At 44.6% G+C, this 27489-nt stretch overlaps 2 protein-coding genes across 5 annotated transcripts in view; one reads left to right on the top strand and one right to left on the bottom strand.

Annotated features, from left to right (window-relative positions):
* The window catches only part of LOC310750564 (outer mitochondrial transmembrane helix translocase-like), a 47487-nt gene extending 43038 nt beyond the window's left edge, over positions 1-4449 (top strand). For all 3 annotated transcript variants that reach the window (XM_083588931.1, XM_083588932.1, XM_083588930.1), the window contains exon 10: positions 627-4449. In XM_083588931.1, coding sequence (XP_083445057.1) covers positions 627-753 — 127 coding nt within the window. In that variant the 3' untranslated portion in view covers positions 754-4449. The remainder of the gene's footprint in view (positions 1-626) is intronic.
* POLR3D (RNA polymerase III subunit D) lies at positions 1234-27430 on the bottom strand. 2 transcript variants are annotated; one of them, XM_083588901.1, is made up of 9 exons: positions 27301-27430; positions 24657-24834; positions 17317-17360; positions 16402-16553; positions 14808-14932; positions 13772-13937; positions 12277-12539; positions 11641-11793; positions 1234-8216 (listed from the first exon to the last, which is right to left on the bottom strand). In XM_083588901.1, the coding sequence occupies exons 2-9, from the start codon at positions 24822-24824 to the stop codon at positions 8094-8096; spliced, it is 1194 nt and encodes a 397-aa protein (XP_083445027.1). In that variant the 5' UTR covers positions 24825-24834; positions 27301-27430; the 3' UTR covers positions 1234-8093. The 2 variants fall into 2 exon arrangements, with proteins under 2 accessions (XP_083445027.1, XP_083445026.1); XM_083588900.1 differs by lacking the exon at positions 27301-27430 and adding an exon at positions 26808-27012.
* Between the last annotated feature and the right edge of the window lie 59 nt (positions 27431-27489).

Raw genomic sequence — 27489 nt, forward strand, 5'->3', positions numbered from 1 at the left:
CTTCTAGAGACACAGGTTTCCTATTCCTCCCACAGCACCTCCATTAATAACCAGTCAATGTTAGAAGGGGCCCCAAGTTTAGTGGTGGAGTCCATTATTGCCATTGAGCTTGGAATGGTACTGCTGAAATGAGTCCAATGGTCATTTCAGCTCTGCCATTCTATAACATTTATTTCTATTCAGAAACACTTTACAAAAAGCAAAACAGAACCAAGTCACAGCACATCAAGAAATAGTAGAGGTGCCATAGGTTAATGGTAAAGCACACATGCTTTGCCTGTGAGAAGTCCCAGGTTCCACACTTGGCACCTGCAGTTAAAAGGATCAGGAGACAGGAGATGACAACCATCTCTCTCTGCCTGGGACCTTGTGCCAGTCAGAGTAGACGATACTCAGCTCGACAAATATTCTGACCTGGTAGGAGGCAGCTTCCTATGTTCCTAAATCAAGGCAATTTGAAACCAAAAAATGTAAAGTAAAACTAATCTATAACCCACAGACTCAATAAACTTGGGAAAAACACTGAAGATACAATGGAAGATGATGGCAGGCATTTTAGGGAGCAAAGAACTGTGGGCAGAGACAAAAGAACCAACAGGCAGTTGACTTATTTATTTTGCATCCAGTGACTTGGAAGAGGAACGGTTGCGGCCACTGACCCAGCTTGACTTGTTGTTTGCCCTAGAGAAGATGGAGGAGTCCAAGGGTGCGTCGACTGCTGTGCCAACACTAGAAGAACCGGCTTTGGACTAAGCTGCTGGCCCATGTAGCTGAGAGACTGGAGACCATCAACTTAGAATAGGGTGCCCAGAGGTTCGATTGACTGTTCACTGTATTTTTACTAGGCTGGAGGCAAAGGCTGTATATGTATATGTGTGAGATGATAGAGAGATAGTCGCAGAACACAGGCTCAACACTTAGGAGGAAAGGTGAAAGGAAAGGGAATCTGGGCCAAGCACACCCACCTTGGGTGGAGTGGGACATAAGAGGCACTTGGTAGGAATGGAGAAACTCATGTCAAAAGAAAGAAGTCAGCGCAGTTAACATTTGTGGGGGGAGGGGCGTGTCACGGCTTTTCTAGAGGTTGTAAGATGAAGGGAGCCGTGTAATACAAGTGAGAAAGGACAACCACCAGTAAAACCCAATTTGGAGCTATTATTGTGTAAGTGAGTGGCAAGGTATGCTTATAAAGTAGGCCTGCTCATAATACAAGAGGGCACTAAAACAAATGCCTAGGACTAAGCAAGTATTTATTTCTGTTCCAAGTTTGCTGGCTGAGCCATCCTGAACGTCTGTGCACATGGCTCTTTACAAAAGAAGTCTTTTTTTAGGTAGCTCATCTCCTCTACAGGTTCATACACAAAAGCATTTAAAACCTAGAAATACAGAACTGGAAATATTTCATTGCCTTTTTTTGTCTTGGCTGCTTCCTTCTCACACTGAAATCTGGTGCCTCGTGAAGGGTTTGGAGTCTGGATTATTCCTGCTTTTTTACTTTAGATAATGCTTCAAGTGCTCATAGCTGACAAATTATGCACCACAGCATGTAAGCAGTTGGGGAAGAGCACATCCCCTGCGCTTGCTGTACTTTGCCACTGCACTTAATACCTTTTACATATAGGCAGCTTACCATGGTTTGCAATCAATAATAATAATAATAATAATAATAATAATAATAATAATAATATGCTATTTATATCCTGCCCAAACTGGGCTCAGGGAGGCTAACATTAAAATATATATTAAAACATAAAATCCAGCAATCAACTGAAATACAGCTTAGAATCAGATTAAAATCAACGTAAATCAGAATAGGGAAAGCCACTTGTATCATTCTGCCAAGTGGTAAGGAAAATGTTAATTCGTTCCGGAGGTCCGTTCTTAAACTGAAACTGTTCTTAACCTGAAGCACCACTTTAACTAATGGGGCCTCCTGCTGCTGCCGCGCCGCTGGAGCACAATTTCTGTTCTCATCCTGAAGCAAAGTTCTTAACTCGAGGTACTATTTCTGAGTTAGCGAAGTCTGTAACCTGAAGCGTATGTAACCCGAGGTACCACTGTACAGGTTATTGAATGCAGATGTGCAGCAAAATGGTTGCCTCTAAGTGTTCACTGGCTACAAAATGCAATGGGATGTATAGAAAACAACTAATGACCCTAGAATATTTAATTTTATTAATTTAGAAGGATTTCTAAACCACTTAATATTTATAATATGTAAGCAGTAAAGCAAGACAGGCCAACCTGATTTGTCCAGGAGACACAAACATTATGACATCACAACCAGAAAGACTCTAACTGCTTCCAGAGTTCTAGAGCAAGGAGCAAAAAGGTTATGAAAAGGAGGTGTTTACTGCCAGCAGTGACTACTGGTAGGTGGTATCAAGGAGACTGCTGCAGGAGACTCTTTGTGCCCAAAAACCTGATCGCAAGCTATCCTTGGCTGAGACACCAAAAGACACGTACATCAATGCTAGAAGGAAACACTCTCTGTAAGTAATCACCATCCTACTGCTTCAGCCTACAACACTCGTCTTCCCAGGCACATGCGATGGGCAGAAAGGACACATAACAGCTCCTGCTCATCTAATGACCAACATCCAACTAGAGATTCTAAAGAAGCAACCTACCCCTAAAAGGAGAGCTTGTCTTTCTCCTTCCTACTCAACTGGCTGCAGGGTACATCTTACCATAACAGACTCTTAAATCACAAAATGACTGTCTGGCAGAGGTATATCAACAGCATCATGAGAGATGGGATTTGCTGGGATGCAGCAGTTGTCTCTATAGCTCAACAGCAACTCCTAGGTGCTCACCGAAGTGGCATATTGACCAGAGTGACCAAGCCAGAGATCCAAGCTCTCCTTGGTAGGAGCAGAGACATCCTCCTCACACAAGGGTTGACCCTTGGTGGGCTCAAGTGTCTGGTCATACGTGACAACCTCTATACTGATGCCCATCAATACACCATGGATCTCCGGACCAAGCTGTATGGGGACAATGGAGACAGCTGCACCCATGCCATCACTGTAGTCCTGGTCAACCCTGTATGTCTAATACTCATTGGCCGGAAAGGGGTTCAGGGAGGAACGCTGAATATGAAGGCTCTTCAGACTGCACGGTATATCAAAGACAACTTGCATCATTAAATGTGTCCTATGGGTGATCAGCACATACCTCCTTTACCATTGCAACTTCCAAATGGTGACAGTTTCCTTTTTCTCTTGAGGCATTCTTGAAAGGAAAAGCGCCAACAACTTCTGGAAGAGGAGCAGAAGCCCCACAGAAGTGCTGGTGAAATTGTGGGGGTCTAGGTAGGCCAAAGCAGGCAATCACAAAGAATCTTGCACAGCTAGAGGCGGAACTAGAATCACAACACTAAACAGATCTATAAATTTAAAGCTGAAGACAGATAGCTTAGAATATTCTTCAACCTTTCATCCCAAGTTTTCAGTGGGAGAAAGGATTCTCACTGCAAAATGCCAAGCAGTAAAGCAGTGGAATTAACCACTGATTTTGTTATGCCCATTTAGGTTCTTTTAATTTGTTTAGGTGTTTTAACCTAGATGAGACCCAGTGTGCTCCAGGGAAGGCACAAATAAACCTCAGACAACCAATATTAGATTTCTCTATAATAGTGTATTATTGTTTAAAAAGTAAAGTCAAGACAGGGAATATGCACTCATACACACATCCATGCACACAGATCCATACGCACCACTCTTCACTGGACTGATCAGACCCAGTAAGAGCTTGGGTGACCGGACAACGGGATCCCGTCTGCGTCTGGCACACAACTTTGGGGAGACGAAAATGAATAAAGGAAGCAGCCATTTGCATACAATCTTCCAAATGATAATTGAAAGCAAAGAGACGGATAGCTCAAGCAGAACCTGAAACAACGCATAAAAGAACTGGCACAGATCGTTTCAGAGAAGAATGCTCTTCAAAAGGAGCAGCAGGAGAAAGTAAGGATTCTCACTGAGATGCTGGTGATGTCAACTTCTGCATCATCGGAAGAGTTCAAGGTTTGACAGAGGAGTAGAGTGACCTGCGGACCAAGAACAATAAACCAGGAAGGAGGGGAATGTCTCCCAGGAAGCTTTTCCCCAAAAGCCAAACAGTTTAAAAGGTCTTTGCCTTGCCCAGCAGAGTTGAGAGTCTGTATCCTCAGAGTTTTCAGAATATGAAGATCAATGGATGACAGCCAGTGTTACAATTCCTGAAGAATAACAGATTCCAAGGTCTGAGGTTGGTTTGGAGGAAGTAGTGTCAAAAGACTTGCAGATCAAGGAGCAAAAGAATAAAATTGAAGCACTGGAAAACAATGTTAGTGAGCTAAAAAAGATTTTGAATAACTCGGGGGCCGAAATGGAATAAATGAAGCAGGCTTTCAGTGATGCTGAGGCAGCAGCACTGGATTCCAAGGGATAATCTTCATTCCTCAGGGTGAACATATAGCACTAAAAGAAAAAGGAAAAATGCTCTTCCAGAGTTTTGCAGATTCTGTCATGCTTTGTGAAATCCTAGCAGATGAGAGGGATAATGCTCTCACAGGACAAAAAGCCTTAAAAGTAGAACTAGAAAACCTGCGACTAGAGAAAGAGCAGCTGATATGTGAGCCCAGAGAGCTGAAGGAGAACATATTCACTTATGAGTTTGTGGCTCTTGAAAGAGAGCAAGAGAGTTTGAAGCTGAAAAACCAAGAGCTGGAAAATGCCATGAGTGAATTGAGGAGAAATTCCCAGGATAAAGAAAGGATAAAACACGATGGCAACGGAGCTTAAAGTGCGAGCTTCAAGAATGAGGTGGTCCGCCTTGAGGCTGTGTTAGAGGAGAAGGAGAACTGCCTAGAAAGTGCACTTGCAGAGAAGCAAACTCTCGAGGCCAAACTTGATGAAGGTGCTGAATCGAACAAGGATGAAATTGAGGACCTCAAAACTTGGCTTGCTAAAGCAGACATGGCAAGAATGAAACAGTGCAAATATTTTGATCGAGAACTGGCTACTGCAAAAGCTCTTGCAGAGCACAGAGAGGAGAAGGTGAGAAAACAAAAACTTCACAGAGTGCAACAAGAGGAGGTGACTGCAGACACAAAGTCTTTAGGTGTCCAGTCCACCGACAAAGCAGCAGAGACTACAAAGAAAATTATAAAGCACTGGCTTGCAGAAGACTCATACAAGGACGTTTCTGAATGCATGACACAATAATAAATTTCCAAGTCAGCATTATTGCTAATCAAATTGTGATCATGTTGCTCTTCCGGCGTGGGTGCCATCGCTGCTGCAGCTCCAAGAGGAAAAGTCCTCCTTGTCCTTGCTCGGCGTTACTCTGGAAGCAAAGCTGTTATTGTTAAGAATATTGATGATGGCACATCCTGGTGGCTGGCATTGATCGCTACCCACGCAAAGTGACAGCCAGCATGGGCAAGAGGAAGATTGCCAAGCGTTCCAAGTCCTTTGTGAAGGTCTACAGTTTGCACCAATAAATATTTTTAAGAACCCCCCCAAAAAAACCTCTGTTCATGTTTTTCATACTTATTTTTATGTGTAAAATAAAGACTTATTTTTAATGTGATTTTTAAAGAAGAAATAAATAGTAGACCTTGCACAAATAATACTAAAAAAACACCAATTATGTTATGCCCAATTAGCTTCTTTTAATTTGTTTAGATGTTTTAACCTAGATGAGACCCAGTGTGCTCCAGGGAAGGCACAAATAAACCTCAGACAACCAATACTGGATTTCTCTATAATAGTGTATTATTGTTTAAAAAGTAAAGTCAAGACAGGGAATATGCACTCATACACACATCAATGTCAAGAATGGAGGTTAAAACACCGAAACAAATTAAAAGAACCTAATTGGGCATGACAATTTTGCGACACCAGGACTTCATCACTACCATAATATTGCCAATTTAGTAGTCTCTTTCTCCTTCCAGGGTATTTTTCACTTTGCCATTTGCAGGTCCCGCTGGATATCCAGAACTGTCCCCACTTCAAATAAAGCTGAGCATCAGTGACATCAGGAATCAGATGAGAGGAGATGAAGCTTATGGTGAGGTGGAGGAGGCAATTCAGCACTCTCTATTTATGTCTAGAAAGAAAGCAAGTCATGGCATATCTGCCACGGATGATGCCCATCCAGTCTGAAGTGCAATGCAAACTGCCTCTTTCCTTCAAGGTACATTAAATGCTCTTGGACCAAAGTAATCAGTTGAAATCAAATTAGCCGCTAATAATAATAATAATTTATTATTTATACCCCGCCCATCTGGCTGGGTTTCCCCAGCCACTCTGGGCGGCTTCCAACAGAATATTAAAATACAATAGTCTATTAAACATTAAAAGCTTCCCTAAACAGGGCTGCCTTCTGATGAAGCATTGTGGCTTTGAGGGCAGCAGTTAAACAGACACCACAAGCTCAGTTTAATTCATTCATAAAATATTTCTCAAAGGCATTCTCCTGGTCTCATAGCTGCAAAGAACAGAGGAACAGATAAAGCGGAGACATACAAACACTTCACAAAATATATACAAGCTTTGAAGAAAGAGGGAAAGCTGTGGATTCCAAAGTGCTTGCTTACCTGTGCGTGGCATGAAGTACGCCAGTCTCCCACTATTCTGCTGCATTGGATGATCCCATGTTCTAGTATCAGGATGGAGAAAAACACTCTATCCACTTTTTCCACACGATACAAAAGCCACTTCCTCATTTTTATTTATAGATACACAGCCACCAGATGGAGCTCAACAATTGTGCCATGGCACCATGGCAATGAGTTTTCCTCAAGAAATCCTATAAGACTGTCCTTATCTAAGAGCAGTGCTTGAGCAGGGGTCCAGCTGAATTAACATTTAGCTTTTTTCCAGCAGATTTTTATAACTTCCACATCTTGAATTTAAAAATAAAAATTTAGAAGATGACAGGTTTTAATTCCTGCTCTATAAAACCATTACAGCAGGAATGGGGGATCTGTGGCCCTTCAGGTGGTGGCAGACTGCAGATCCCATAATCCCTGACCACTAGGCCATGGGAGTGGGAGTCCAACAGTATCTGGAGGACCAGAGGTTCCTCATCCCTGCCCTAAAACCTTCTTGTCCTGCATTTCCCAGACACGATAAACAGCACATGATTTACAGCTTCATCATCCCTGCAGACTAAGAGTATGGTAGAGGGCGAAAGCAGGACCCTCCAGAGCCCAAATCAAACTCTTAACAGGCAGACTTTCCCCTCAAAAAATATCATTAGGGGTGATTACTCATTTTATCTCGGCATCATCTCCTGTACTGCTCTCCCTCATCAAACGCTAATTGAATATGTTATATATGCAAGATGCACAGCTGGTGGGACAAAATACACCCAACTCACTATCAGCATCACATGCACCATACATTCATCAAGGACAGCAACACTGCAGGCGATGGGAAACCAAAAACAAGACTGGGCGAGGGACGGTGTGCCCCTTCATGCCATTTGCTGGCCTCTCTAAAGAAACCTATTGCTGCTTTTGGCATACATGAAGTAGCATGATAGGCACGTCAGATCACAAGCCCTGGCAACCAGATACCTTTTTTAAAAATGCACAGACATTTTGTAGCTGTTCAAAAAAAAAGGGGGAAATTATATGAACAATTTCAGAGAGGACTGGCTTCATCCTGAGAATCCACAGAACCATTTGGAATGGGAGCACCCTTCCTCTTCATCTGGAGGTAATGGCTGAACAGCCAAATCTCTGCTCAAAAGCCTCTCCCACATGACAAATCCCCTACTAGGACTCTGGTGCCTGGGATTGTGACACAGTCTTGTCTGCTATACGTTGCTTGTAAATTAGACCTGTGGAGAAGGGTATGCCATTGGAGCATCTCCAACGTAACACTTTATGGCTTCAGAGACCCAAATGCAGCAAGTGGTCACACAGTTCTGCTCCACTGCAATGTCTTGTCTAGGAGGTTGTCTTAGGATGACCTCTGCACTCTCCAGATTCGGAACAAGGCTCTTCTGGACAGCCCAGTCACTGTTACTTCTAAAGGAACCTCGAGGAAGGGCGAGCAGTCCTGTCCACAGGCCTTTGCCACAGCTCATGCTCTCTACCGATGTTTCTGTTCCAGCAGGGATTCAAAATCTGGGGCACAGACCAGCTTGTGCTTCACGTGGCCCAGGATGATCATCTCGCCACTCCTACTGTCTCCAATGCCCACTGACACCAGCTCCTTCCAAGGGCAAAAGAAAAAGCTGTTAACCACCAAATCCTCTTTTTTTTAAAAAAAGAATAATTTTTATTAACCGACCAATCACATCAAATCAAACCAAACCAAATTACATAAATTCCAAATTACAAAGCCGAATTTTAAATTTTTGTTGGGGGTACCCATATTTCAAGTTCCGAAAGGGGATCCAATCATCTTCTTGCTGCTGCTTTAATGTCCACAAATCTGACCATATGATATTCACAGTACTATCCAGTCCTTTCTTATTGTTTTTCCACATCTCTTCTTGTTATTTTCAAATATTTTTCCTTTCTCTTTGTGACCTCTGATAGTCTCCACAAGCGGGTTAAAACACCAAATCCTCTTTAACCCCATAGCTCACCAAGAACATTTTTCTGCAGATGAGGCAGGGGGGAGCAGCTAATTCCTACTGAAACGTCGGCAGCGCTCATTCATTTAATTAAGACTTGCGCAGAACTTCCTGGTAGATTGTGCTCCATTAACATCTTCCATCTCGGATACTAAGATGTCTTTGGCCATCTCTGTTACTCAGAACTAAGGGCAGTAAAGTCAACAACCATTTCGCATGGGGGTTCCGTTCTCGCTCCCACCCCCCACATCAGCAGAGTGCCTATAAATGCGCCCTGCCCCATTCCTCCCTTTTTGTGACATGTTGAGTGACGTTTTCAGGTCACTGGTGGGTTCGTCATGTGCCCTCTGAATGTACATTAATCGGTCATTGCCTGTATTCAACTCCTTCAACACCCTTCTTCATTCAGTGACAGAGATGGCACCGCATACATTTTAGTATCGGAGATGTGATTGTCAGCTTTCTTGTGAATGTGGAAATCCTTCTGCTAACAGAATAGTAACATAGCATAATAATGGAGGTATATATATATATATATATATATGCCTGTTGTCTTAGTCAGGGGTCAGCACTGTACAATCTAGAACAGGGGTCAGCAAACTTTTTCAGCAGGGGGCTGGTCCACTGTCCCTCAGACCTTGTGGGGGCCAGACTATATTTTTTGGGGTGGTGGTGAATGAATTTCTATGCCCCACAAATAACCCAGAGATGCATTTTAAATAAAAGGACACATTCTACTCATGTAAAAACATGCTGATTCCTGGACTGTCCACGGGCCGGATTTAGAAGGTAATTGGGCAGGTTCTGGCTCCCGGGCCTTAGTTTGCCTACCCATGATCGTAGTCCTATAGGTTCACAGCTGGAAGCACTGTGATATTAGAAAATGCAATGCTGAAAGTTAATAATCTCATCTAATTCCTTAGCCAAGTCTTTTAACTGTTCCCTAGCTATGATAAGGTAAAGGGACCCCTGACCATTAGGTCCAGTCGTGACCGACTCTGAGGTTGTGGAGCTCATCTCGCTTTATTGGCCGAGGGAGCCGGCGTACAGCTTCCGGGTCATGTGGCCAGCATGACTAAGCCGCTTCTGGCGAACCAGAGCAGTGCACGGAAACGTCGTTTACCTTCCCGCCAGAGCGGTACCTATTTATCTACTTGCACTTTGACGTGCTTTCGAACTGCTAGGTTGGCAGGAGCAGGGACCGAGCAACAGGAGCTCACCCCGTTGCGGGGATTCGAACCGCTGACCTTCTGATCAGCAAGTCCTAGGTTTAACCCACAGCGCCACCCACGTCCCTTCCTAGCTATGATATGGGGAAACAAATTTAGCTTAAAAAAATCCCTTGACATTCTGAGTGCCCAGACTGAAGCATTAAGAGAGTGCTCTCTACCAACTTTGTGGGTCATCAATTCATGAGGAAGAAGAGTCAAGGTGTTGGTTATTATTTCTAGAAGACTAATGGAGGATTCCCAATGGCAGCTATCTAGGAAAGTAGCAGCCAGATCCTTTATTGAAGCCTTTGGTGGCTCCAGTACAGAATGAGTTTGAGATGCTCAAACCTGTTCCAATTACCAGTAGAGTGATGCTCCGAGCCACTTCATATGCACTGTTTTATACAGGACCACAACCGGGGGTTGGCATCAGGCAACAGCAGAGGCTGGGCCCACCACTGCTCTGATTCCCCCTACAGAAGTAGCACAAGCGGCAGACACATTCTTTCCTTTCATCCTCTGTGCTTTGGTGCTGCTGCTGCCTACTGAGTCTCCCATCCCCCTCGATCTGCCAGAGAGGTGGTGGCAGCGGCTTTCAGCTACCACCCTCCTACTCAGACAGAAATAGGACCAGAAGCAGATGCCTGCCCTCTGTCCAGCAGAGAAGAGAAAGTACCACTGTCACTACCGGGGACAACAATATGCTTTGTGGGGGAATTTCTTTTGCCAATCCCCCAAAACCTGGAGCTCTCTCCAATTTTGTACCCGAGTTATGATGCCTAAGTTAAAAACAAATAAATCCATACTTATTTTACTTAATTACGAAGGGCTCCCCGTTTTTAAAATAGAGGTTGACATCACAGAAAAACATGTACAAATACTTTTTCATCCCTCACTTGCATGTAGCTTGACAGGAAACCCAGATTTCATCCAAAAAAGTGACCTTCATAGTGTGCATATTTTGTGTGCATATTTTGTGTTCTGCCCTGGGAACCCCGGGACAAAATATATGGAAAGAGACATTATACCGCTAAGAAACCCAAACTCCAAACTGACAGTGGACGAGGAGCTGGACCCCATGCTGGGCTCCTGGTGACGGCACCTTTTTGACAAGTGCACTGCACATGTTTTAGGTGCAGCCCCTCAGACACATCACACTCTGGTTCCAGCACAGAGGCTGACCATGGGTGGGGGGAATCCAGCTAAGCTTTACTCTGAGCAGGCCCAATGAAATTAATTTAGTCATATCCAATAATTTCAACAGCTCTTTTCTGAGTATGGTTGATTTTGTATACCACTCCATCTCATGAAGATGCCTGTGTCCCCTTGAGGCTGGGATAGAGAACCTTTTCGGTCCTCATGAGGATTTGCCTCGTGACCCCGATTTGACAGGTGAGTGGGGTTGCCCATCTGTCAATCACAATGAAGTCAGATTAAGGGTGCTGTTAAAACTAATTCACATCATCCTTCTCCCTTCTTTCTGATTCAGAAAGGGGTTTTCATTGGAATCCCCTGCTGCAACCAGGTGTTTACAACCAATGCTAGATTTAACTCTACCCTTCAATCCATCAGCTGATTGTCCTGCAGGCTGGAGGTTCCCCTCCCCTGTCTATCAAAGCCTATACTGAGCCGTAAGAATATATGAGCCCAACTGGATCAGACCAGCAAAGGCAAGCCAACGAACATGACAATAGCTCTTCTCTGCCACTGGCCACACTGGCAACTGCTATTCAGAGGCACACTGCCTTTGAACATTTCCATTTCACTTGCTAGCAGGGAATGTGCATTTTGAAAGGTCATCTACTGTTAGGGTGAGTAAAAGAGAGGTTTCCTGAGTAAGCCATACCTGAAGGAAGGAGCAGGGTGTCCCTGTGGTCACATCAAGAGTCACCCTGCCCAGAACTAGCTGCACCTTCCCTGATTTGCGGATCAGCAGCTTCCCCACCTGCCCTTCAGAGAGGTCACCGAGGGTGCAGATGTTCTCTGCCTCTTTGGCTTCCTGAAAAGGAAGCACAAAGTTACAAACATCACCCATCCTTCTGGGAAAACCAATCTTGGAGTATTCAGAAACCACCCTTGTTTTCTCACGAACCAAGAGCTAGTGCCTTCAACTGAATAAGCTGAACCTCAGGAAACCAGTGAAAGTTATGCAAATTAAACAATGTTGACCCATTTCTCATTTTACATACTTTACCTCTGCTGGTTATAGAGTAGGCAACAATGGAAATTCTATGCAATAAGGCCTCTGGCTTCTGATGCATCATGAAGTGTAGCCCATACAGTTTCAAGTACATCTTAGCACCCAGAAAGACTAGAAACTTTTAAACTGAAGAAGTCATGTGCCCTACACTCCACACATGGGGTGACTTTTCTACACTTCCACATCCCTTCCTATGGCCCCTTCTTTGGCAACATAAGCAACGACATCCTATCCAGCCCCCTGCTACTTCTTATTCTAAACAGGAATCAAGTCTTCCCATACCTGGTTCTTCTCCTGCTTTATCACCATCACCTGCCCATCTTCACTTTGCACCTCAGTTTTGATGGGCTTGGTGTCCTGGGTGGGCGGCTGTCCTGGCAGTGTATCTGGTAGCTGTAGAAAGAGCAACTCGTCCTCCTTGCAGAGGCTGAGCCGCTGCAGCAGCTCCGCAACAGACACATCCTGGGGGAAGGGAGGGGGTGCCTTTGCAGGAGCTGGTCTGAGGACCAGTGGGTTCTCTTCTTCATCATGGGGCTCCTCTTTCACTGAAATGAGACATAACAATTCAAATCAGAGCTGCAAGGGATTACACCATTACCTGGTCACTATGTTCCATGGGAGAGGACCTCCTGGTGGTACTGAGGGCTTCTCATATTCAAATGGTGTCTACCAATAGCAGGACTTTCAGTATTGCAGTCCCTTTAATGGATGATTTATTGACTTCTGAGATGAGGCATGCTCCAACAATCTCTTCTTTCAGACACATGTTTAAGACTTTTATTTATTGTCCAGTGGTTGTCTTCTGGTGTTGTCTTCTACTGCTATTTTAACTGGATTATTTCTGATACATATTTTATACTTATTTTTGGTGTTCTATGCACTGCTCTGATATTTCTATAATATGAGTAGTTTATAAAACCATAAAGACAAATTAGAAGTCACTTGGTCCAATTTCCTGCCTCAAACCAGGTTGTTGAGATTTGAAATGAGAGTCTACAACTTTCACTAGCAACCATCACACTGCATGTATAAGATAAAGTAAAAGCAAACTGCAATCATAATATACTGTGAGCAGAAATCAAGAGCAAGCAAGATTTGCTAGAACAGATGCATTGTGAGAAGAAAGGATATTTGCTTTTGATTAAGTGCATCCTGGGGAAGCTCCTCTACACAGAAGTAAACATAAGGCATACAGCCTAGAGAAATAAGGAAAGTCCTGCTGGCTTCAGCACCCTGTATCCTATAGTGGACCATCTGACGGGAAAGGGCCACAGTTCAGTGGCAGAGAGTTTGCATGCAGGCCCCCGTTTCAATCCCTGGCACCTGGGAGAAAAAAACACTTCCTAGGTTCTCCTGGACTATCTTCTTTCTTTCTTTGGGGATCGCTCGTAGTCGAGTAAGATTGTCTTCCATAAACACAGTTTTAACACTGAGTCCAATTCTGGATCCACACGTCCTTCCACAGTGGAGACATAGGTTTCAGGGCGGGAGTTGATCACGAGGGTTTGCCAAGTGCTCCCTTTTGTCCTGAGTTCAAGCGTCTTCATAAACTCTACATGCAGGGCAAAACAGCAACAGCCATCCACCACGGTTTGCCCTCCCAGAACCTGGAACTCAAAGACAAGCTCTCCCTTGACAGATGATAATTAAATTAAGCAAATTTGTGACTTTTCAGATTTATTTCTTTGTTGTCCGAGAGGACACCACAAGACTGTAGTAGTGACACCCAGTGGTATAATCCCCAGAGGGACACAGCAGATCCATTTGAAGCATCTACCTTTCACTGAAGATGTGTCTACTTCCATGTCCTCCTCCCTGGCACTGGAGCTCAAAGGCTTGACATCCTCTTGATCCTCCTCCTTGAAAAGCCAGCCTGAATGGGCCAGAGGAAGCTGGACTGGCTTGTTCCGGATGTCATTTTTCAAGCCTGGGTCATCAAGGAACTGGCACCAAAGGAACAGGAGAGAAAAAATGAATTAAGTACTGAATGTTGAGGGAGCTGTTCTTGGTGGTGGGGTGTATGGGTGTGTAGCCAGACACCCATACCTACAGACAGACAGACAGATAAATAGAGAGGAGATATTTATATTAATATGGATGGGGACACATGAAAACATACATACCCACACCCTGTTCTGAATACAACAGTAAACAGGCTTGCTGAGCTTCTGATTTTTCTTCATATTTCATCAACAACTGACACATAATTGTGTAAATTAGTTTTAGAGAACAAAGCATTTATTTAAAAGTGAACCTGTTGCACATACACACTATAAAACAAACAAACCTCACAGCAAAACAGGGCTAAACAATACTGGCACGGGGGTCTCATTATCACAAGCTTCCTAAACAACCCTCCCTAAGAGCTCCTTCCCTCATCTGGTGCTCCAACAAAGCTCTCAAAAAGGGATACACACAAAAGGAAGCCAACTGTGAGTGGAATTTTTTAAAAAATGAAATGGGGTAAGGAGGTTAGCGGGGAACATAGGGAGCTCCTGGTACCAAGTAGCACAGTATTATCCATGCAGTATTATGCCAGGGTTTCAGGTGGGGATCTGAACCTGGGACTGAGCCTGGGACCTTCAGCATGAAAGGTCTACCACTGAGCTATAGCCCATAGCCCTCCTGTGAAGCTGCAGTCCTTTCCCAAAAGGAGAGGTAGGAGAAAGTGTGTGTCAAAGATGGTTCCAAGGTTCCCTGCCTCAAAATGGGAAAGACCACAGCATCTATAACTGGGACATAGATTATGGGCTACATGCCATTTTTTGTCCTTAAAAGATTCAGCATAGACACGGCTGTCCCATCTAACTCACATCATCCTTCTCCAGCATGCGCAGGATCTGCTTGGTTTCCTCATCTGTCTCCCTTTTCTCTTTCTTTATGTTGATGATGTGGGATGGGCCAAAGTCAGACATATCCACAGTCTTATCCCAGGTGCCTGTGCCGAAAGAGAGAATGGCATGGCTGTAAGCAGAACATATCTCGAATGGCAAGTGGTAACTCGGCTATTACAGCGCCTTGAAGCTTGAACTTCCACAACTGAGAGCAACCTGTGTGGTGAAGTCGACTGCTCAAGCCATTCCTTAAAACTGAAGCCCAAGAGGCCGGGTGCGTGCCGCTATGCCTTCAGTTGTACAAGCAGAGAGAAAAGACAAGAACAGAGGGCTAGGACGAAAAAAGATAGAAAGGCATGTTCAGAGCAAGAAACACAGTTCAAGCAGTTTTGCTTACCTTGGCAACCACTTTCCAAAATGAACTCCTCTATACAGCTATTGAAATACTCAAGAACCCCGAGTTCCCTGCATCTAGACACCCAGGGTGGTGGTGGAGAAAGATGGAACATATACAGTACAGTAAAAAAAAAATAGAGCTGGGTCTCATGGTGCAGGTTAGGATTAAAGATGAGCTTTAGGTGTGAAGGTTTTGAACTTCATTATTTTTTTAAAGCATTTTGACCTTCCACTCCACTTCAGATGAAAAGGCTAAAACTAAAAACAATAAGGCCCCTGCCTGCGGGCTTACAAACTAAAAAAACCACACAAAGGAAAATGAGATTATTTTTTTGGGGGGGGGGGAACGGGACAAATTGAGGAACCAATTCTTAAAGTTAACCAGCAACACTTATGATGAAAAGAAGCCCACCAGGAAAAGAAAAAGACCAAGAGAGTTGGCCTCTCAGCAGGGAAGATCGAGTGGTCCTGCTTCCTGTGTTTCCCTCTGACCAAATGCTCTCAGGTGACAGTTGTGGGAGGGAAGGCCTGATGGATCTGGTCTCTCAGTAGAGTAGGCAGAATAGGCCCATTTCCCTTCTCTGTGGTAGCTAGATGGAAATAATTTCTGCCCGAAAGGACAGCTTATATAACCTTTCAAGTTCACCAAGATAACATCCACCATGGCTGATGTGTGACAAAGACGTGGGCCAACGGTTTTGCTGCATGTCCAGTTCACTCACATGCATTTAAATCAAGCACCCTCTTTGCTGTGTGGTCAGCAGCAATGTGTGCCTGCTCACTGCCAACATGGTTTCAGCTTTTGCTTTATTTTCCACAGCAGCCAGTTTTAAATATTTTATATCACTCTTAAGAGGATATGAAACAACAGAAAGCAGAAACCAAAGGTATCAACTCTTGCTGGTATTTTTGAGCACTGTTCTTAATTTCTATGGAAACACTATTTAATATTCACAGAGTACTCTGTGACAGTTTACTCATAACATCTTTGTGAGGTAGATAAGAAATATTCCTGTTTTACTGACTGGGATAATTCATACCGAGAGGCAGTGACTTGGCCAAAGCTATCCCTGGGAGTCCAGAGATGAGGAAGGACTTGGAAATAAGTGTCTCAGGTTCAAGCCCAAATGCTAGATGCTGGGCCACAGAGGCGTGTTCACATTAATCTTCCACATACCTTTTTTCTTCATCATTTCTGCTGGACCTTGCTCAAAGATGGAATGAGACTGGATGACCTCTGGCCTCCCTCTGCCTCGTCCATGACCATCTCTCTGCCGGTCTCGATCACGCTCCTTCTTCTCTTTCTTGATGTTAATTTCCTCTTTTGGCCTAAGAAAAAGCAGACCAAACAGAATCACAAGAAAGTAAAAGTAGCCTGCCCTTGTTATGTGCTTCAATATATCCAGAAGACTCCTGCAGTTTCTCACCAGTAGCTACAGGAGCGTCTGATGCCTTAATGTGTGAATATGAGCCAAGTCAAATGTGCAGAAACAGCGCACAATATAGCTTTTCATACTGAAGATGGGGGGAAACCCATGGTTGAATCACTTACAAGGTTTTTGCGATTAAACAGTATACAAATTGTTAAATAAATACAAATAAATAAATTCAATGTAACAAATTCCTGCATGTGGAAATATGTCAGAGAGACAGCTACTCTAAGACCATTTTCACATGTGCCAAGCTCTTTAACAGATCCCCCACCTGTAAATATGGCTCATAGGATACACTGCAGATAGAAGCTAGGAAAACTAGACATTTGCACTAAATTATTATGTTAGGGTGGCATCCAATGCACTTGTTCTGTTAGCACAAGGCTTTACACTTTTGCAATGGAACTTTTACTCCACTCAACCTTCTGCAAGTGCTCTCCCCACATCTGCTCCAGAGGTTTGGAGGAACCCCCAGAACAGACTGAGGGTGCATCTGAGGTGGGGGGGGGGGAGTTCTATTGCACAAGCATAAACCCTTGTGCTGAGGGAGCAAGTTACTTAACCCTACTTTGGGTACAATCCTTATTTCCCCCCAGATCTGGATTTACAACCTCTATAGTCACACTTCACAGACAACATAGCATGAGAAAGCTACTTACTCTTCTTTGATTTTCCTGCTAATTATGTTGGGAGCAAAGGTTTTCTGTAAAAAAGTAAAAGTAAAAAGGTAAGCAAGTCATCAGCTCAGGTGTATATGGTACTTCAGTTTGCAAAACACAGTGTGTGAAATTTCTCACAGAAAACAGTGTTGCAAAATCTGGTCTCAAAATATACTTAGGAGTCTCAAAACTGTGTATGTGTGAAGGGGAGACAAGTTTCTAGACTTCAAAGCTGCAAAATTTATATCTCGAAAAAAGGGAAATAATGTGCCTTTTCAAAAGCTCCAACATGCAGAGAGGGTGAAAGTTTTCTGGTCTGCATGGCTACTAGGCCCTCTCTGGTTTCTGACAATGATTTCCATTTCCTCCTACCTTGAGTGGCTATTACTGAGATGTTCCTTTTCTCTGTCCAAAAGGAATTTCCAAAATCTGCAAACACCTTAGTATTAAGTTCAGAAGCAAGTATGCAAAATTGCCCATTATTGTAACTTTGTGTCACTCCATTTCCTCAGCACCTTACCTTTAGGATTACTCATTTTCTATAGCACTTTAAAGAAGCAAAACACTTCACCATTTCCAAGCAGTTCTGCAAAGTGCAGCTCACTACAATTGTGGTTGTACATATTTCACAATTATTTTCAAGCAAAGAAAAGCTACAACACAGGCAAACCTTGGTTGTTGAATGTAATCCATTCCGGAAGCCCGTTCGGCTTCCAAATTGTTCGAGAACCGAGGCGCGGCCTCTGATTGGCTGCAGGAGCTTCCTGCACTCAAGTGGAAGCTGCGTTGGGCATTTGGCTTCCGAAAAATGTTCAAAAACTGGAACACTTACTTCCAGGTTTTGGGCATTTGGGAGCTGAAACGTTCCAAAACGGAGGCGTTTTGTACAGGCATCCCCTCAACTTATGCGCGTTCTACTTGTGTGTGACCGCATATATGCGTGGTGCTGGAAAATAAATTAAATAAATAGAATCATGGCAGGGGAGGGCTGGAGAGTCCTTGTGACTCGCAAGGAGTTCCTCTCTGGAGCCCAAAGACGACGTTAGTGAGGGCCAAGAAAGTCCCAAAGAGACCAGAGGCTCAGTGGGGCTTTGTTTGGGCTGCTCAGCCAAAGCTGACATGCGGGGCAGCACAACAGCTGCCGCCACTGCTTTTCTACACATCCTCCAGCCAGCCTCAGAGCTTCAGCTCTGGTTGGAGAGAGAGTTGTGTGGAGAGATTGCTGGAAAGCAGGAAAAAACAGGCATTGGGAGGCTGCTACCCACTTTATGTGATTTCACTTATGCACACAGAGCCCCTGGAACATAACCCCCACATGTTACAGTATTTGCCTGTACAGTATTTGCAATCCTGGAAGTCTCGGATTGCTTTCTCTTTGCAGAAGCAAATTCATTTATTACATATTTAAAGTACCATCGTTGTATGCCACCTCTGAGGGGAAAATCCTCCCAGGGTGGCTTATAAAAGATACCTAGTTTCATATATATAGCAGGATAATTTAGCTCCATCTAAACAGCAGGACCATTATGCTTCCACCAAACGATGTCTAGTACAATCCACTTACAACACTGCCAGTCCAGACTCTGCCACCTCTGATCTATTCTTCCATGATTATCTGTCAAGGTTATGCCCAGCCCATATTCCGTCGCCTCCCCTCCCCGCCACACATCTTCCAAGTCTGGAATTTGAACAGTTCTCCCTTTCAAGTATGGTTCCTAACTGTTATTGCTACCAAAAAATGTAATTTGAAACAGGGGGTGGGGTGGGGTTAAAACCAGTCTCTCAAGTCAGGAGGGCTGAGCAGGATTCCAGCCATGAGGTCCTTAGCGCTCTTCGTAGCTCTTTGCTCCCTTTATTCCCATAGCTAGCAAAAACAGAATAAACTTTGCAGACAACAGAGATCTGTAACTGTATGTAATGTATACAGGAAAAAGGATTCAGATTTTGACAGAGATTTATGGTTGTCTAGCTGTTGAATTGTGATTGTAAAAAAGCAGAGCAGCAGCTCTGTTTTTCCTACTACTACAAAATGGAGGTTTGTAAACCACCCATCAAATTCAGAGGGATCTGAACTTGGGTGGAATTCAGTTAAGTTTTACTCAGAGTAGAACCACTACAATTAATGAACAAGGCTAAGTTAGGTCCATTAATTTCAATAGGCCTCCCTTGAATAAGACTTAGTTGACCAGCACTCGGACCACATGGGCTCTGTGCCAAAGAACAGATTTCCAAAGTGGTCTGCCAGGCCCACCAGGGGGAAATTTGAGACAAACTATAAGCAAATCAGCAGCTAAGTCCTATTGGGCCCTACAAAACTGATGACAGGTATATAGGTAGGATGCTGCTAACAAGCACTGACTAACCTACTTGTCTTTAAAACAAGATTCCACAAATTCATGGAGCATAAGGCTAAGTAATGGTTACTGGTTGTGATAAATAGAACCTTTACAAATACCAGATGCGGCAGAGGAAAAATAAAGTTTGTTGTGCCCATGCATTTGGAAACAAAATACTGGACCAGATGGTCATGAAAAGCAAATATGCCACACTGATGGAAGGCAGAGAGCTAGGACTATGACAGGGATGGGGACCTTGTGCTGATGGACTCCCAATGCCCGTCATCCCTGACCACTAGCCATGCTGGCTGGGACTGACAGAAGGCCAAAAACGTTTGGAGGGTCACACTTTCCCCATCCTTGGAGCAGGGGCGGAGCTAGCTGCCCCAGCACCCGGAGTGGCGTGAGGGTGGGGCTAGCCGCCTGCGCAGTGAGCGTCCTTAGTCACCTGCCACCTGCGCAGCGAGCGCCCGGGTGGCGCGCTGCTAGCTGCCCGCGGCTGCATTGTCCCTAGCGGGGTACAGCCCGCGCAGCAAGTATGGGGTGGGGTTGGGGATGGCACGGCGATGTCACCCACCCTCATGGCTGACACCCAGGGCGCACCGCACCCCCCGCACCTGCCTTCTTCCGCCACTGCCCTGGAGTATGGTATAGCTGTGCAGCCACAGGTGGCTACATGTTGGGCAGCGTATCTGTCTCCAAAGTAAGGTGGGGGCGGGGGGAGTAAAGGGAAGGAGAAAGATAAAAGCATGAGAATACGCATCAGAGGGGTTCTTGCTGATGTCACGATTCATGGCGCTAGCTCTCCTCTGCCCTCCGGGGCTGTGGGGAGGTTCAGGCAGGGGAAAGCCAGGATTTATGAGGTGAAATTCCTGGCCATGCCCCCCTGTGGGTTCTGGGGAGTTCACTGCATCCCGCTGTGTCGCTTAAGCCCGTGTCTGCCAATTTGAAAGGCAGAAGGGGTGCGACCTGGGAGCGTGTCCCTGCCATGGCGAAGCCTCCGCCCCTGGCATTGTTTGTGACTGGTTCCTCATTAATCTGGAATATTGGCGTTTAATCAAGAGGCGCTCCTGAAACAACATATGATAACAGGTTGCAATCAATCAGCTGCCGAAAGGGGTCTGGTTCTTTGAAGGTATTTGAATGTTTTTTCTAAAGTTTGAAATTCCTCACAACAGCTAGAAAGGGAGGACAAGGCGCTTTATGCTTTTATATGGCTTTCAAATGGTCTCTTTTCTCTCTTGTCCTCCCCTGCAAAAATGCTGAGTAAGAAGACTGAGCAGCTGCTGCATAGATCTGATAAAGGGCTGTACTTGGAAAAAGGTTTTGGCTGTAACTGTCCGCTGAGGAAGAACTCCAGAGTGGACTTTTAATTGTAAGAGTTGCTTTGTTCTCTGCAAGTTATTTATAGCCACAGCCTGTGTCTAAGTGGTCAACAGCGGAAGTGGGAACGTGGTCTTGTAAACATTGCACCCTGGGACCTTAGATTGATTGTGCAGCAAAGAATGGACAGACAATATTCAACTCTCCCAGCACACTAGGTCTGAGACAACATGAAGATTATGCAGGACTGCACACGTTAAATAGATTTTATATTTATAAGAGATGACAGAGGTGCTGCCTGTGAGGAGGAAAATATGGCTTGCTGCAAGAATGGACAACAACAAGTAATAGATGAAATGGAAATAAAAGATGAGATGTGGAAACAGGAGGAAGAGATGGACATATGTCTGCAACAGGAGTGGGAAACCTGATTTTAATAAATTATATAAAATTAAAGTAATTTGGATGGATCTGTAATAATTTGGAAAACAAATAATAATAAAAAAGAGAATTGTTGTTGTTGTTGTTTAGTCATGTCCGACTCTTCTTGACCCCCTGGACCAGAGCACACCAGGCACTTCTGTCTTCCACTGCCTCTTGCAGTTTGGTCAGACTCATGGTGGTAGCTTCAAGAACACTGTCCAACCATCTCGTCCTCTGTTGTCCCCTTCTCCTTTTGCCCTCCATCTTTCCCAACATCAGGGTCTTTTCCAGGGAGTCTTCTCTTCTCATGAGGTGGCCAAAGCATTGGAGCCTCAGCTTCAGGATCTGTCCTTCCAGGGAGCACTCAGGGCTGATTTCCTTCCGAATGGAGAGGTTGGATCTTCTTGCAGTCCATGGGACTCTCAAGAGTCTCCTCCAGCACCAGAATTCAAAAGCATCCATTCTTTGGCGATCAGCCTTCTTGATGGTCCACCTCTCACTTCCATACATCACTACTGGGAAAACCATAGCTTTAACTATACAGACCTTTATGTCTCACTGCCTTGTCGTGGCGAAGGGGCTTGAATAATTCAGAGAAGCTATGAGCTATGCTGTGCAGGGCCACCCAAGATGGACAGGTCATAGTGGAGAGTTTTGACTAAACGTGATCCACCTGGAGCAGGAACTGGAAAGCCACTCCAGTATCCCTGCCAAGAAAACTCCATAGACAAAGACACCAGGCATATAAAAAAGAGAATACTTATCAGGAATACTCTGCTGCACTGTCTGGGATTTTTCCTGACCAAGGATTTACATCTTAGTTAGAGGTGAATATTGATCATGGTGTTATACCTCAGGAGGTACTGACATACAGTGTACTGTAGTCCAATGGCCAAATGGGAGAATTAATCACTATATAGCCATTGACCAGTCACCCTCTTATGTGCTCAGTTCTCTTCATCTGCAAGATGGGAACAGCAGTGAGTGTCTGCAACAGTAGTAAAGCAAGCATGCTGTCCTGCATATCAAGGGGACCAGCATTGGTGTTGTGGCTCTCAGAAGAAAGGCTTGAGTACAGCATGAACTATAATAAGACACTCAGGTCTTACATTCTGGAAAGGCACTCCAAATATTTGGCTCCTAGATAATCTTCTTCCCACCTTGCTTGGCACCCTTTCCTTGGTTTATCACAGCCCAACAGGTGTTCCATGTAGGTTTGTCATTTGAACACCACCCTACAGAGAAAGACCAAAATATCTAACTAACCTCCCAGAAAAACAGTACCAACAGGAATAGTAAGGTGTGCTGAGAAGCAATATGGAACTAGTTGGACAGCATTTCAAGCTCAGAAAATACATAGCTGGACTGATGGAATTTGTAGTCCAAACCACAGATTTGGGAAGGCTGCTATACAACTTCCTAGGAGGTTTAAAAAGCAACTTGTCTTTCACACTCCAGGACCAATGAGTGGAAAATTTTCCAGTGCTTTATTTTTCTGTGGACATTTTTCCATTTCATAAGTTCATTAGTAACAATAAATTGTATTGCCAATTGCAGTACAATTATTAGGCATGCTTGACAGTTTCAAAGTTTTTAGATTTGTTTACTAAATAAAAGTAAAACAAGCATGCTAAATTAGATCACTCTCTTGGGCATCTGAAAATGCAAACTGATTTTTCTTTTCTGATGCAAATTATCCTATGCACATTTCCAGAAAATTTTCTGGAGTGCAATGAGTACTGTAAGTGAATACAGGAATTACTGTACCAGCCATGACCTGACACTCCTCCTTTTCATTACATTCAAATCAAGAGAGAGAAACGACAAAGTTATTAATCTTAACAAAACATCTTGGTATGCAATTAATCAGTTCCAGTAATCAAACCAAATTCCTTTCATATGGAAGCTATTAGTACAGTACATACAATTCCCTCATAAAACTCTTGCCAAATAGGTCATTTTAACCATCATAATGACCTTCCAACTTGCCTTAATGGTTATGTTTTAGTTGGCAATATGTAAATCTCTTTTCCTTTTTTTTGTGTGTGTCAATACATTCACTATCAATTCCAGATTGAACTGAACTAGATCTTTTGGATAACCCACAAGTTTTAGAGTTTGCTGGAAGCGCACTTCTGGTTTCAACCCTGAGGTTTTCAAACTTTTCACCTTCAGAGAAAATTCTACATTAAGTCATCTCCCACAGAAGCCATGCATGCTGTAGAAGAGTTTGAGGCATGTTCTAACATGCACAGTTGGTTGATAATAGGCTCTGCCTGGCAAACCAGACCTCACACCACTCTTTGCAAAGTAAATGTGCACTTTAGAATACGCTCAATATTCCCTTGCAACTTATGGCAAACTGATCATGGTGGGTAAAATGTTTTTTCAATAAACTATTTTTCCCTGATAAGTTCCCAAGGAACTGCAGGGTTCCTGAAACATGGTTTGAAAACCACTGCTTTAAATCTGAGTCACATTTTCCAACAGTGATGATGACCTGTTAATATGATTTAACCTCCTATACATAAAAACCACCTGCATAATATTTTGTAAAAACAAAACAAAAAATATTTTTATTTAAAACAACAGTACAGCAAGGATCATGATGCAGTATGTATAACCTCTTCTTATCAAACTACTTCAGTATATTTAAGAACACAAGTTGTATTGTGTCAGACTGTGCTAATCATCCACTACAGCTGCAAGCCTATACACACTTACCTGGACCTTACTGAACTTAATTGGTCTTACTTCTCAGTAGGCATGTATTGGACTGCATAGGAAACCCAAAAGGCAGTCTGGCATTCTTTGGAATCTGATGGCTCAGAGGAGGTAAACCACATTATTGGGTAAACCACACATTGTTTATTGTTTATTCTGAGTTTCCTGCAACCAGAAATGTTAAAAATTCCATTAGGTAGGAATTTCAACATTAAATTACGGACTGATTAAACCTACTGTTGAAATAGGTAGATACACATTACTCCCACTTCCTAGATAAGGAAACAAAACATAGTAAGAATCAATAACTTGCTGAAGGCCAGAAGGGAACACTGTGCCATGAATTAGAATCAAGGGTTCCAACTGCTAGCCCTCTGCCCTAATCCCTTAACAACATGGGAATTTCCATTCCAGATCAGAAAAGAACATTTTTCAGTCTCTCTCTTATACCTGCATCCTAGAAATGTGTGTGTGTGTGTGTGTGTAGAAAAGGGAGTATCTTACAGGGTTTTTCCTTAAACATTAAACACTTACCTTTTTAACTCCACCAAGAGTCAGGTCTCTGGAGCGAATGGAGGGCAGTCGGCCTGGGGTAATTGGGGCAGTGGTTCTTCTCCCTATCAACCCTCGTGCAGCACTAAGCGTGGGCCGGATGCTGCCACCAGGATTCCCAGTATCGTTACCTGAGGTTCCTTCTGACATCTTGAATGACCTGCCAGAGGAAAGGTCAACAAAAGCTCTTCTTAACTCTTATTTCCAAACCATGACACTTTCCAAACCATGCCATACTGTTGAACAAAAGTCTCATTTCTAAGGGCAACTGTAGAATTGCAACCTGAGAGAATAAGGGAGAAGCAACAGAATGTTAAATGCAACCAAAGCCCTCAAGAAGAAGCCTTTGGCAAAGTACAGAGCTGGTGCAATGGGTAAGAGTGCAAGCTATGAGCTGAAAATCCTATGCCAAATCTAACCTTGGACATGAGTTTTACAGGGGCCTTAAGGAAATCATTGTGTGTCAACCTCAGCCCTTCAATCTAGAATATGAGCATAAAGATAAAATACTTGACAAGCTTTGAGCACTTAAGTTTTCTATGCTCCTGGTTTGGTGCCTTCGCATGCGTGGATGAGCAAGTAGCAATGGAAACAGAGTGCTCTTTTTCCTCATTAAAGATCTTCACAATTTCCCTCCATCTGCCATAATTATGACTGGATGATCAGTGCAAGTTCTGCATAGATGTTATTTGGGAATGCCAAGCATCCCCTGACTCCAGGTGGGGTGAGGGGTGATGACGTACAGGTAGAATAGCTTCAAAACAACACCAACACCCCTGAACTGCTACACATCCTATATATTTAGAGCAAGGGTAGGCAACCTAAGGCCCGGGGGCCGGATCCAGCCCAATCACCTTCTAAATCAGGCCTGTTGACGGTCTGGGAATCAGTGTGTTTTTACATGAGTAGAATGTGTGCTTTTATTTAAAATGCATCTCTGGGTTATTTGTGGGGCACAGGAATTCGTTCACACACACCCCCAATATAGTCCGGCCACCCACAAGGTCTGAGGGACAGTGGACCGGCCCCCTGCTGAAAAAGTTTGCTGACCCCTGATTTAGAGCCTTTCGTGACCTGTCTGTTGGTATCTATGAATCAAGGCCTCAGTAAACATTACTACAATACATACTCCTGGAACTTAAGTTACTTCTCATGTCCATCAAGGGCTAGTATTGCTTTCAGTATGTGGGTGACCCCCACATACTGCATTGATTTTGGGCTGCATATGGAAAACCAGTTGTGTGCAGCTGCTGCCTTTCATTTCTAATATATAGCCACCAAAGCTTCTTAAATTAAGGCTACCAGTTGATACAAAGACCATATCCAGAACATGGCAGCAGACGCACAGTGGGGATCTCACAGACTCCATTCAGGCAGTGACATGAGTAAAACATTCTGATGTAACAACAGCAGCACCACATACATAAAACTATGTGAGACACAGAAACACCGCCCCTTGGTGGAGTCAAAAAAGCAAAGTTCTGCCATGCTTGAGTGCATTGGTCTTCAACTGGTGGGTCAGGACCCACTTCCAGGTTGCAGCAGTGCCACTGTGCAAATATACGGAATTCAGAAAGGGATCCCCAAATGCAGCTAAGTTAAAAGGTGAGTCCTGGGTCTGAAAATCTGAGCTAGATGGACCAACAGTCTGATTCAGCAGAAGGCAGCTTCCAATGTTCCCATTCGTCTCTCATCCATCAATGAGATTATCAGGGCTAGACAGCAAAGTTGCCCCCATCTCAGCAGTATCCCCAGATTTCCCCCCCCCCCCCGACTCCTTTACATTCTACCTCAGGAGGCTGCCTTACACAGTCTGTCCAGCATTGCCTACACCAGGCTTCCTCAACCTCGGCCCTCCAGATGTTTTGAGACTACAGTTCCCATCATCCCTGACCACTGGTCCTGCTAGCTAGGGATCATGGGAGTTGTAGGCCAAAAACATCTGGCGGCCGAGGTTGAGGAAGCCTGGCCTCCCCTGACTGGAAGCAGCTCCCCATGGTCTCACAACAGGTCTCTTTGCCAGGCCAACTCTCCCTGGACATGCCAGGGATTGAACAGAGGACCTTTTGCATTCAAAGCATTTGTCTGCCATCCCCCTCCACGTGAATGGTTGCCCTTAATTCATAAATTGACCTTGGGTGCACCATAGTGAGGAGCACAGAGTTTGTCTATTTTTTAAATCGTTGCAGGAAGAGTTGCAATCTAAGCCGGTGGCCACCATTGGATCTTGTGGCAGTGAGTTCCGCACTTCAACCATGCCTGGAGCACTTGGTCCTTCCTGAATCTCTTCCTAGCCTGTTCCTGCGACGACCCTTAATCCTCGTGGAGACCCAGCCTGGCGTGGCATGAAGGTAGGGGGGTGGCCCTCGGGGCCTGGCTGGGGGCGCAGGCCGCTGCTCAGCCCGAAACCCGCGGAGCAGCTTGGCCCCCCAGGACACTTGGCCCGCCGCCCTGAGCTCCTCGCGGGGAAACACGAGGCGGCGGCGGAGAACAGCGGAGGCAGCGGGAAAAGCTCCTCTTGCTTCGCCCGACCCCTAGCCCGCCCTACGGGCTCCTGTCCCCCATCGAGGCGCCCGCCTCGCCTCCTCCACCCCCGGAGAAACCGGCCTCTCGGCCCCCGACGCACCCGAAGCGGCCGCCTTCCCTCGACCTCCCGCGCGGCGCCCTTCGCGGCTCCTCAGGCGCCGCCTCGGCAAAGGGGCTGCGGCGCGCAAGCGGCGTCCATCTTTGAGAAGGGCGCTCGCGTCGCTACGTCCCTGGAGGGATTAGTGAGGGGAGCGCGAACCCGCCATTTTTGTCCCGGGCAGGGGTTGGA

The sequence above is a fragment of the Podarcis filfolensis genome (genome assembly GCF_964270895.1).
Source record: "Podarcis filfolensis genome assembly, chromosome: 15".
Taxonomy (NCBI): Eukaryota; Metazoa; Chordata; class Lepidosauria; order Squamata; family Lacertidae; genus Podarcis; species Podarcis filfolensis.